Genomic DNA, 12,405 nt, shown 5'->3' with positions numbered 1-12,405 from the left:
AGAACTGGGCTCTTCCTCGGCCTGTTGCTCTTGAAATAGTCTCCTTTTTACGCGCAGAGATCTCTCAATCTCGGGATCAAAAGGTAGTAGTGGACCACCTTGCGACCTGCGCATAAGACGAAACTACAAACAAGATATGAGAACAGTCTAAGGAACGATGTTCCTTAAACTAAAAAGGAGAATTAAAAATAAAACAGCTAGTAATTGGAACAATTGCCTCCCCGGCAACGGCGCCAAAATTTGACACACGTCGCGTCGCACACTGTCAAAAATAAAACCTAACGGTCTCAACTAAATATGTAGTAGAGGCAGTCGAGTATCGAATCCACAGGGAGGAATGTAACTACAGCTATCTATTTCTAATTCTAAGGTAACAAATGGGTTTGATTAATTTTTGGTTCTAAACTACGGAGTAAAGGGAAGAGAAATAAGGGCAGAGCAGTAAGGCAAGAAAATGATTTTAAACTATCAATAGAGAGGGATGTTTTGGGTAAATTTTACCGGTTAGATATCAATGTGTGTGGTCAAAGTGATCGTCTATGAATCTTGGGCAAATAAAGAAATTGATGAACGAAGATAAAAAGCAACGAAAGAGAAAATAGGACACGAGAGGATTTTGGTGACGCGGAAAACCCGTTGTGGGAACAACCGCGGGGGGAGTCGGAATCCCGCCAAATATTTTCACTATGATTTTCAAGATTTTCGTAGCAAGTAAGGAAATACAGTAGTATGGCTTTGTTTTTTATCAATGGCCAGCTGATGATCCCTTCTAACGTATGCTCCTCCCTTTTATAGTTGCCCTTCTAGGGTTTTGGCTGCAGCTGGCTCCTCCGGGTCAGGCTCCTAATATCCAGGAGGCGTTACCTGAAAAATAGGAACGGCTGTTTTGACTTTCTCTTATATGGTTTATGCATGCCACTTGCGTGTGTTTCTTCAAGATAATCCAATGATTCCCTTCTTGCCACGTCAGCAATCCTCAAGTCGTGCGATTGTCCAGTCGATTTATGCCACGTGTCTTGTAAGTAAAATTTGCAAATTTTATCCCCAACAATTGCCCCCAAATTCCTGGGCAAGTACACTTGGGCGGGAATTTCTGTTTCCTAAGCCGTCAGAAGTTTATTGACGTGACAAGACTGGTCTTTTCAGTTTCCCTGAACACTTCAACTTCCGCATCCCATTACTCTTCCAACCGCCCACTTGCTTCCCTACTTCCCATAAACTCTTTTAATACCTCTCTCTTCTTTACTTCACCTCTACTTTCCCCTTTCCAAAAAATCTCTCTTTCTTCTTCATCTTCATCCTCAAGATCCGTTCCCTTGCCAGGTACCTTCTGTCCTTTTTTTCTTTTCTTTTTCTCATGGCCCGGAAAAATACTCGGTCGTCTAGTTCTTCTGTCCCGCTTTTTAATCCTAATGACTTATTTCCTTCTACCTCTATTCTCACTCCCACTCACTCCTGCGATTCCGAATTTGATCCGGCCGACATTGCCATGATCAAGGAATTGTTTGGGTTTTCTGATGATGTCGTGGTGCATGTCCCTCTTCCGGGTCAGAGGGCCGATTTTCGTAGGCCGGGTTGGACTTGCTTTTACTTTTACCCTTTTTTCCTAGGCCTAAGATTTCCTTTTCCAAAATTAATTCAAGATTTCCTTCGTTTTAACAACCTCGCCGTGTGCCAAATTGCTCCTTATGCTTGGCGTACTTTGATTCCTCTCTGTATTATGAATGATTTGTATGATTCCGGGATTGATCTTGGGGATTTGGGTCACCTTTTCACCGTGAGATCTTTGGGACACGGACAAGTGACTTTGCGCGTTAGGGAAAGTGAGGAGCATTGTATAATTTTTCCTCCAAAACCCAACGACGCTGACTGGTTCCGCCGTTTCATTTTCGTGGAGATCAGTTCTCTCCCTCCGCCAGTTGATTATTTGTTCTCCGAGTGGAGGCCTACCACAGGTACTTGGTACCTCCCGCTGCTGGTTCCTTTGTTCTTTGCTTTCTTACTTTCCTTACTTTCTTTTTTGCGCAGGTTTGAATCGTCTGGTTCCTTCGCTGGATGAAGTTGGCTCCTTGACGAAACTCTTTGGCCTGTCTCCTGAAAAGCGTTCCTTCAACCGCCTGCTTGGTTTTACTCCTGGTGCACCGACTCCTGCTGTAGAAGAGGAGGAAGAAGAAATGTCGTCTGGTACGACCCTTTTCCCTTTCTATATCTCTCGCTTTTTCTTTCAGCCTTCTGGTTTCCTGGTTCCTGAAAATTTCTGGTTCCTAGATTCTGCCAGGCCCAAGGTTACTTTGCAAATGATATTGGCTCAGAGGAGGAAGAGGGCCACCGGGGGTGTCCCCAAGCCTGCTTCTAAGAGAAAGAACGAGTCCTCTCTTGATGCCGAGGCTGCTTGCTCAAAAAAGCCTGCTACTTCTTCTGACTCGGTGCCTGTTGAAATTACCCCTCTTGCATCGCTACCTCCTGAGGATAGGGAGGTCTCCACTCCCCAAAGCCCTAATGCTCCTCCTCCCGAAATGATTCTGAAGCTCCCAGAAGGGTTTGGCAGGTCCAGGGCCCTTGGTCACTGGCCTTACTTGGAACGCTTGCTGCTTCCTGGTCCTCGTTCGTCACTGGAGAAGAGACCCTTAAAGGAGATGGCGGACTTGGAAGCTGAGCATGCCTTTGAGGTAGATCTTTTTTTTTTTTTTTTTTTTTTTTTTTTTTTTTTTTTTTTTTTTTTTCTGAGGGTTTTCCTTCTCTACCAGTCGCTGCAGATTTCGCTCCTTATCCGAGAGAAGCTTGCCAAGCTGGAAGATGAAGTGTGCTTCCTCCGGACAGAAAAAAGGGAGCTCTTTGGCCAGCTGGATGGGGAGAGGAAGGAGAAAGCCAACCTCCGAGGGGAGATTGTCTCAGTTCGTAGCAGCCTGAAGGATTCTGAGGAACAGCTTGCTCAAGCTTTGGAGGCTAACAACTCTTTGACCGCTGAGATTAAGGTCCTGAGGGAGAAAAAGGCCAACCTGTCCAAGGCCCTGACTGACGTTGCAGCCTGCTCTTCCTGGGAGATGAAGATCACCTGTATTAAGGAATTTCAAGAGGGGAAGCACCTGTCCTGGGATCTGGAAGAGGAAGAACGATTGTTTGCCGACTCTTTTCCCGAGAAGGTTGACTTGGGCATATTGTCGGATTTCGAGATTGACGCCTTGGAGGAGGATGACGGCTTCTCTGCTGCTGAGGAGGAAGAAGTTCAAAGAGGAACTCATACTGCTGACAACCTGGCTCCAGAAGGCAACTCTGTTCAGCCTGCTCCTGGAGATGTTCCAACTCCTGTTGCAGAGGTGGAGCGTGTCGTGCTGGACTGACGTGGTTCCTGAACTAGCTTCCTCTCTATTTTCAGTATTTATTTTCTGGGCCCTGTGTGGCATAAAACTTTATTAGTTTTTCGGATAATTTTTCGGTATGTTTTGGCTTTGCTCATGGGAGCGAAGCGTACTTTGACATTTTGCCGTTTTCAGGCGCTTTAGTTAATATTCTGCCGTTTTCTGGCGTACCTTTATTTTGTCGTGCGTGCACCTTTTTTCGTTGTATTATTGCCGGCTTTCATTGATTGGAGGCTCTGGGATCTACTTGCCCCTCTGTTTCAGAGGAACCTCGCTTGCATGGATGCTGAGTACTGCAGGAGCCCAGTTCGTCCGATATGTGGGTACTTAGCCATAAGTCCATGCTTCTCTGTGTAAGGACATAGAAACTCCACCAGATTAGCTTTCGCAGGCTCCTATCTTCTAGAGCATGCAAATTTTAAAATAAGCCCCAAAGTGTATTGTTGATAAAACTTTAGATTTTGAATTTGTTTAAGGCATACTGATATTTTGATTACAATTTGATAACTTGAAGTTGACAGTTTTATTTGGAAACTCAGAAAAGGATTTTTAAGGTTCTATTTGAAAAGTTGAAGCTCTTAGAAATGAAAAGGACACTTTGCAAAACCTGGAACCTGGTGGGGTTATACCGCATGTCTGGTTGCTGACTGCTCTGGTCGCTTTATATGTAATACTTCTTTAGGTGGATGATATTCCACGATCTAGGGACCATTTGTCCTTCCATTGTCATGAGCCTGTAGGCTCCGTTTCCGACGATACTTTCCACCTGGTACGGTCCTTCCCAACTGCAGGCAAATTTACCTGCTTTCTGGTTTTTAGTGTTTTGGAAAACTTTCCTCAGGACCAAGTCTCCTACTTGCAGGGTCCTGACTTTTACATTTTTGTTGTAGCTCCGGCCACCTTTGTCACGCCTGTATGAGGCCATTCGATCCGGGCGCCGGTTCGAGCTCATCCACCGTGTCTAAACCGCTTGCCATTTCCACTGGTTCCGCTCCTCGTCAGGCACCCGTATCGTGGGTAGGAACTCGACCTCTGAAGGGATAATCGCTTGACTCGAACACCAGGCTGAAGGGAGTTTGCCCTGTTGCTACTTTAGGGGTGGTCCTGTCAGCCCATAGAACTAGTGGTAGCTCCTCTGCCCATTTGCCCCCAATTTCTTCCAGCTTCTTTCTCAGGTTCTCCACTATGATTTTATTCTTTGGACTCTGCTGGCCATTGATCGAGGGTTTCGGGAGTGGATTTCTGTAATGAAATGTTCCAACTGGCACAAAATGCTTCTGTCTTATTGCCAATAAACTGGGACCCATTATCGCATATTATTTCAGATGGAATACCAAACCTACAGATGATGTTGCGTTTAATAAAAGATATCACCTGGGCCTCGGTAACCTGGGAAAATGATTCCGCCTCTATCCACTTGGAGAAATAGTCCGTCATGGCAAGCATGTAGACCTTGTTTCCTGGTGCCTTGGGCAGTGGTCCCACTATGTCCATTCCCCATTTCATAAAGGGCCAGGGGGAAATGACTGGGTGCAGAGGTTCTGCAGGCTGGTGGCTGACTGGTGCATGCCTTTGGCAGGCGTCACACTTTTTCGCGTATTCCATAGCATCCTTGCGCATCGTGGGCCAGAAATACCCTTGCCTGAGGGCCTTGTTGGACAGGCTCCTGCCCCCTGCATGGTTTCCACATTCACCACTGTGGATAGCATGCAAAACAGCCTGAGCTTCCTCCTTATTCAGGCACCTCAGGTAAGGCCCTGCATGGGATTTCCTGAACAAGACACCATCAATCAGTACAAATCTGGAGGCTCGCATTTTAAAGCTTCTTACCTCTTTTTTGTCTGTTGGAAGTGTGTCATTCTGTAACCAATCTTGATAAGGCTTTCTCCAATCTACAGCCTCCTCCTGACTAGTGGTGGTTGCTAACACCCCTGTTTCCTGCGATTGTGGTGAGCCAGCTGTGCTTTCGTTGTCTTGCTCTGCTTTCGATATTGCAGGTTCCAGTACGTGGACGATGGGTACGGTGGAGATTGTACCTGCCTTGAATGTTGCCCCCAGGGCAGCTAGGGCGTCAGCCTCCACGTTCTGGTCCCTGGGGATTTGCTTAATGTTGAAGGTCCGGAACCTGAGTTTCAATGCTTGCGCTATTTCCAGGTAGGCCATCATAGTGGGGTCCCTAGCTGCGTAAGAGTTATTCACATGGTTCACGATGAGTTGGGAGTCGCTGTATACCTGGAGGTGCCTGATTTTTAGGTCCAGAGCCAGCTGCAGACCCAAGATCAAGGCCTCATATTCTGCCTCGTTATTGGTAGCTTTGAATTCGCACCGAATCGCTGGACCGAGGGTCTCCTTGGGGTGACTTAAGGACCAGGCCAACTCCTGCTCCCTTCATATTCGAGGCTCCATCTACATTCAGCTCCCACACCTGTTCTCCCTTATCCTCCTCTAGAGTGAGGATTTCCTTCTCGGCCTGCATCTGGAGGGAGGGGGAAAAGTCGGAGACGAAGTCTGCCAGAGCCTGGGACTTTATTGCTGTCCGAGGTTCAAATTTCAGATCGTAGCCACTCAGGTGTATGGACCACTTGGCCATCCTTCCTGATAACTCTGGTTTCCTCATTATAATCTTAAGAGGGTAGTTAGTTACCACAGAGATAGTATGGGATTCAAAATAAGGTCGCAACTTATAGGAGGCTGTGACCAGCGCGAGTACAAGTTTTTCGAGTGAGGTGTACCTGGTCTCTGCAGGTAGCAGGGACTTACTGACATAGTACACTGGATGCTGTACACCTTCTTGCTCTCGAACTAGCACCGCACTGACTGCCACCTCCGTTACCGAGAGGTACAAAGACAAGGGCTCTCCGGGTTCTGGTTTTGACAGGAGTGGTGGAGTGCTCAGATACCGTTTCAGCTCGCTGAGTGCCGCTTCGTGCTCCTCCGTCCACTCGAACTTCTGGCTCTTCCTCAGGATGTCATAAAATAACCGGCATCTGTCCGAGGACCTTGCTATGAACCTGTTCAGGGCAGCTACTCGTCCCGTCAGGCGCTGCACGTCCTTAGGCTTTTGAGGTGACTCCAGCTGGAGGATGGCCTTGATTTGATCAGTGCTGGCTTCAATCCCCCTCTGGGTGACCATATATCCCAAGAATTTCCCACTGGAGACTCCGAAAGTGCACTTCGAGGGATTCAGCTTCATTTCATATTTTCTCAGGGTGCTGAAAGTGTCAGCCAGATGCTCAACGTGCTGGGTAGCTTGCTTTGATTTCACCACCATGTCATCGATGTAAACCTCCATGGTGCGGCCTATTTGTTCTTTGAACATAGTGTTCACCAGCCGCTGGTAGGTGGAACCTGCATTCTTTAGACCAAAGGGCATTACGTTATAACAATAGATACCTCGCTCCGATCTGAATGCCGTTTTCTCTTGATCATCAGGGTGCATCTTGATCTGGTTGTAGCCACTCCAAGCATCCAGGAATGTGAGCATTTCGTGGCCTGCTGTGGCATCCACCATAGCGTCTATGTGCGGCAGCGGGAACGGGTCTTTAGGGCAAGCTTTATTTAGGTCCGTAAAGTCGACACAAACCCTCCATTTGCCATTCTTCTTCGGGACTACCACCACATTAGACAGCCATTCTGGGTACTTTACTTCTCTGATTTTTCCAGCAGCGAGCAGGTTGTCTACCTCCTGGTTTATGACCTGGTTCCTCTCTGGAGCAATTCTCCTCCTCTTCTGCTGGATAGGCCTATAGCTTGGGTCCACACTCAGCTTGTGTGTTATGATACTTGGATCTATACCTACCATGTCATTGTGGGACCAAGCAAAGCAATCCATGTTAGCTCTCAATAATTGAACAAGTTCCTGACGGACTTTACCTGTGCATTCCGACCCGATGAGTATGGTTCGTTCTGGTTGCAGCTCATCCAGGCTGATCTCGTCTAGCTCTGCTTGAGGCGGCTCAATGTATTCTTCCTGGATGCTCTGGCTCTGTAATTGCTATGCTGGCGGTCTGGCTGTTGGCTTCAGGGCTATCTTATAGCAATTCTTGGCTTCCTCCTGATCCCCACGTATCTCTTGCACTCCCCAAGGCGTTGGGAATTTCAGGCATTGGTGGTAGGTTGAAGGTACCGCCTTCATGTCGTGGATCCAGGGCCTGCCAAGAATCACATTGTAAGTAGAGGGCCCATCGATAACCAAATATCTTACCTGTTTGTTGACTCCCTTGGCATAGGTCGGTATGACGATTTCTCCCAGAGAATGCTTCGTTTCGCCACTAAAACCGACTAGAGGCACCTCTTTTGTTGCTAGGTCCTTCTCGCTGAACCCCATGACCTTCAGTGTTTCCAGCATAATCAGGTTGACGGAGCTTCCTGTGTCCACCAAGATCTTCCGTACCTCGCAATTGCCTATGGGGAGGGTGATGATCAGAGCGTCGTGGTGTTGTTCTGGAGCATTTTGTGCGTCTGTCTCATCAAAGGTGACTGCAGGGAGGTCCTGGCGGCTGACTCTGCAGGAAAACTCTGGCTTATCTCCTTTGGTTTGCGTGGCGTGTCTTTTGGCTGCTGAATAGGTTAGGCCGCACAAGTCCGAGCCTCCTGTAATAACATTCACAATTCTACTGCACACAGGGGGAGGCGTAGGTAGAACCTGGTTCGTGGAATGAACTTTGGTGGAGCCTCCTGGCAATAGATGGTCCAAGTTTCCTCGATCGTATTGGAATTTGACTTCCTTTCTCAAGGTGTAGCATTCGTCGGTGTCATGACCGATGTCATCATGGTATTCGCACCTTTTACTGGAGTCTCTCTTGTCGTTAGGACGCTCGTCAGTCCGCTTCCTGGGCCACCTGACTCCTCGGATCTCCTTTAGGGCCTTGAGCACACCTGCAAGATTGGTGGAGAATTTATACTCACTTACTTTCGGAGGTGGCTCTGAGTTGTTCTTTCCTCCAGGGCCCTCCGATACTTTATTCACAGGTTTGCTGTAGGGTTTGGCTCTTTCATTCTGCTTCTCCACAGGTGCCTTTCTGGATGTAGAATCTGTGCCATAAACTGTTCTCCTGGGCCCTGAGTCTTCTTCCAGCCGCATGACTGCAATTGCCTTTGTCTGCACCTCTTCGAAGGTAGTGCATGGGTACTTGGTCAAATCCTTATACAAGTCTGACTCCTGACGGAGCCCCTGGCGGAATGCTTCTATGGCTGTGGCTATGTCGCACCGAGGAATTGCCACCTTCTCCCTGTTGAACCTGTTCAGAAAATCTCTGGTGGCCTCCTCAGGTCCCTGTACTATCCGATACAGGTCACTGGTTTGTTTTTCTGGTCTGCGGCTGCTGGCAAACTGCTGGTGGAAGGCATTGACTAGGTCGGCGAAGCAGGTTATACTCCTGTTTGGCAGGCTGACGAACCATTGTAGAGCTGCTCCGGACAAAGTAGATCCAAACCCTTTACACATACAGGCTTCCTTCAAGGAGCCTGTCGCAGTGATCACCATCATCTTCTGCTTGTAGTGGTTGATATGGTCCAGAGGATCCGTGGTTCCATCGTAAAGCGTCATGGCTGGCGGTACGCATCCTTTTGGGACACCGACAAGGGCTATGTCATCCACGAAAGGGGAATCTGCGTAGCTATCTCGTGTCACCTTTTCCAGGGGCCTCGCTACACCAGGAATCCTGTACATCAGGTCCCTCAACTCCTGGTACTGCTGTTCCAGCAAGCTGCCTGCTCCTGCAAGTGGGTTAGAGACAGGCGGAAAAGAGCCAACAGATGTACCTCCCAACCAGGCTCCTCCTGGGAGTTGACTGCCTGGCTGACTTGCTAAAGGTGTTGCGTGGATGATGGTTCCTGGTTGCCAATCTGGTGCTTGTTGAGGAGAAGTTCCTCCCACCCAGGTTCCTCCCGGGAAATATCCGCTTGCTGGGTTCCTCATGCCGACGCTGGGTCCTGGATTCCATCCTGCCACCTGCTGGAGGGGTGTTCCTGCAAAAAGTTGCGAGTTAGTTCCCGGCTGACTATTAGACAGAGCACTACTACGGGGTTGGTGCAAGCGATTGGTCGATCAAAAGACAGAACCCTAATCCACCGGGCTCGATGGCTCCCTCCGGGTGGTACTCCTTCAAGATCCGGTCTAGTGACCACTACGACGGGATGCATGCTGGGGCTCTTATTTGGTGACCGACGCCTGGGACCTCGGAAGATGGAAGCAGCGCAGCTGACGAGGCCCTGGTTACTGTTGCGATCTGGCTTCTGAGGTCTTGGTTGTCCTTCTTCAAGCTTTCAATGGCCCGGTGCAGGGTATCCATTCCCTCCAACACCACTCGCATTGGGTCTGGTGATGAGGCTCCTGACTTTTTCGAGACTCCTCCTGATGAAGCCTCCTGAATCTGGATCCTGCTGGGGCTGCTTTCCCTGCTGGATCTTGTAACAACGGGTGCTGCTGATGCCTTAGGCGCTTGGGGTGGCTTGAAAGGCGGTGGCATGGCCCTGGGAGAGGTGCTGACCGGGGCCATCGGACCGGCCGACGGGCGATGATCGATCCGTGCTCGCTGGTAGAGGTCTTCCCCCAGAAGTTTGGGAGGACACCCCCTGGGTGCTGGACGAACTTGCGCTGGACCCAGACATGGTGATGGACGGATTGCTTAATTTCGACTTTATGAGAGATTGATCACTGAGGCCCCACGGTGGGCGCCAAATTGTTTTGGGTAAATTTTACCGGTTAGATATCAATGTGTGTGGTCAAAGTGATCGTCTATGAATCTTGGGCAAATAAAGAAATTGATGAACGAAGATAAAAAGCAACGAAAGAGAAAATAGGACACGAGAGGATTTTGGTGACGCGGAAAACCCGTTGTGGGAACAACCGCGGGGGGAGTCGGAATCCCGCCAAATATTTTCACTATGATTTTCAAGATTTTCGTAGCAAGTAAGGAAATACAGTAGTATGGCTTTGTTTTTTATCAATGGCCAGCTGATGATCCCTTCTAACGTATGCTCCTCCCTTTTATAGTTGCCCTTCTAGGGTTTTGGCTGCAGCTGGCTCCTCCGGGTCAGGCTCCTAATATCCAGGAGGCGTTACCTGAAAAATAGGAACGGCTGTTTTGACTTTCTCTTATATGGTTTATGCATGCCACTTGCGTGTGTTTCTTCAAGATAATCCAATGATTCCCTTCTTGCCACGTCAGCAATCCTCAAGTCGTGCGATTGTCCAGTCGATTTATGCCACGTGTCTTGTAAGTAAAATTTGCAAATTTTATCCCCAACAAGGGACATGTCGGGAATTCGGTTCACTACGGTAGTACAACAACTCGGCAGTAAATGACTCAGACGAACTAATGTGAGACGGATATTAGAAGGTCCTTTCGGTCCACTTCCCACCCTAAAATACCACTAACTTAACTTTCGTCCTCATTAGGGTAGTCTACTGTTTATAGCAGGCCTATTTAATCCAATCTTTCGATCCAGGGTTAATTGTAGCCAGATTAATGGGTGACATAGAAGCGTGCACTCAACTAGGTCGAGAATTACAATTATATTGCTATAGTGACTGAGTCTCTTATGTCAATTCGCCTAATTCATTCACTACGTCGTCATTATTCTACCCATGAGATCCCCTAATCCCAACATGAAGGGATTTAGCTACTCATATTCGTAATAAAACTAACAGCATGTAAATTTCAATGAGATGACATAATGAAATGATAATAAAAATTGCTAATAGAAATTAGGCGAAAGAGACAATAACATAAAACAAGAATTAAACAACAAAGGAAGGTTAATTATTATTAAAAGGGAAAGAGAATTACAATCCAGCAATTTCCGGCGTAAAGAACGAAATCCGAGCAAAGAAAATCCAACGTCGAAAGTATGAGTCTAATGTAGAAGAGAGTAAAAACTAGATAAAAAGAATCTTTGGATGAAAAGAGAATAATAAGATAAAAGATGACTAATAACCTAGTTAAACATAGGTTAAATAGCCAAAAAGCCTAAGTGTTTATGCGGAATATACTAAAACACGGACTAATTAAAGCCCACAGACGAAATCCTCTCGATCGAGTAGGCAAAACCACTCGATCGACCAACGGCTCAGCAGAAACTCCTCGATCGACCTTCAGGGAACTCGATCGAGGACCAGATCAAATGCAGCTTACTCGATCGAGAAAGGAACAGCTCGATCGAGTCTTGGGAAGCTTAGGGACCTCTCGATCGACCTATAAACTGCTCGATAGACCACCTATCAACTCGATAGACCACTTGAGTCTTCAATTCAGCTCGCGTCTTCACCCAAATGCTTCGTAATGCGTGCAACGACACTTCAAGTGCAGCATCTCACTCTGGGACAATCCCGTCTCCTCTAAATGCATGCAAAAAGGACGAAATGGAGCATGGTTTCGCTACTTCCGCGATTATCCCTACAAAAAGGACAAAATACACCAAAGTAGCCAATTCGGGGCAAAATACTATAAAAACAGTATATAAATGCATAGAAATACGTGCTGAAATAGGCCAAAAAGACTATACATTAGGCACGTATCAGCATGGTTTTGCCATAACTTGACTTAAACGAGAATGTTACACTTACTCTTACATTTTTCGACTAAGGCTTAGAAAATATCATTGTCTTGACTTTCTTGATTATCTTGATCATCATGAATCATTGTTGAAAGTCCATTTGATTGCTTCAATCACTAATCATTCAACTAAAATCAAACAATCAAATAACAAAGGGGACTTGGCATCATCAACTTAATGTGTTCTAACACGTTTCATTTCTCATTTGTCTTATGCTAAAGATAGCTTTTGATTTGAATTGATACAGGAGGCCGCGAACATGTGGTCCTTTTCCGGTTACACGACTGATACCGTCATCAGGTACCAAAAATAAATACCTAAGTACTACTAACAGAAGTCAGTGGTAAGTAGGGTCGATCTCCACAGGGAGGCAGTCACTATCTACTTGTTAATTTAGTCTGTCTACGGTCACAATTGGGGGTTTGAGTTGAATAAACTAAACTAAAGGAGATTAGGGCAAGAGAAAAGGTTAAGAGGAATTAATAAG

At 47.1% G+C, this 12,405-nt stretch overlaps 2 protein-coding genes across 3 annotated transcripts; one reads left to right on the top strand and one right to left on the bottom strand.

Annotated features, from left to right (window-relative positions):
• Window positions 1-488: 488 nt before the first annotated feature.
• LOC141608939 (uncharacterized) lies at window positions 489-3,830 on the top strand. Of its 2 annotated transcripts, none has more exons than XM_074428250.1 (4): window positions 489-711; window positions 2,029-2,184; window positions 2,269-2,669; window positions 2,748-3,830. In XM_074428250.1, exons 1-4 carry the CDS (start codon window positions 687-689, stop codon window positions 3,339-3,341), a joined length of 1,176 nt encoding a protein of 391 aa, XP_074284351.1. In that variant the 5' UTR covers window positions 489-686; the 3' UTR covers window positions 3,342-3,830. The 2 variants fall into 2 exon arrangements, with proteins under 2 accessions (XP_074284351.1, XP_074284352.1); XM_074428251.1 differs by having other exon boundaries at window positions 796-2,184.
• A 3,523-nt stretch (window positions 3,831-7,353) lies between these two features.
• On the bottom strand, window positions 7,354-8,844 carry LOC141607439 (uncharacterized). Its single transcript, XM_074426787.1, has one exon. It carries the CDS (start codon window positions 8,842-8,844, stop codon window positions 7,354-7,356), a length of 1,491 nt encoding a protein of 496 aa, XP_074282888.1.
• Window positions 8,845-12,405: the final 3,561 nt, after the last annotated feature.

This window comes from Silene latifolia, chromosome 10 (genome assembly GCF_048544455.1).
Source record: "Silene latifolia isolate original U9 population chromosome 10, ASM4854445v1, whole genome shotgun sequence".
Taxonomy (NCBI): Eukaryota; Viridiplantae; Streptophyta; class Magnoliopsida; order Caryophyllales; family Caryophyllaceae; genus Silene; species Silene latifolia.
This window is presented reverse-complemented; position numbering and strand designations above follow the sequence as displayed.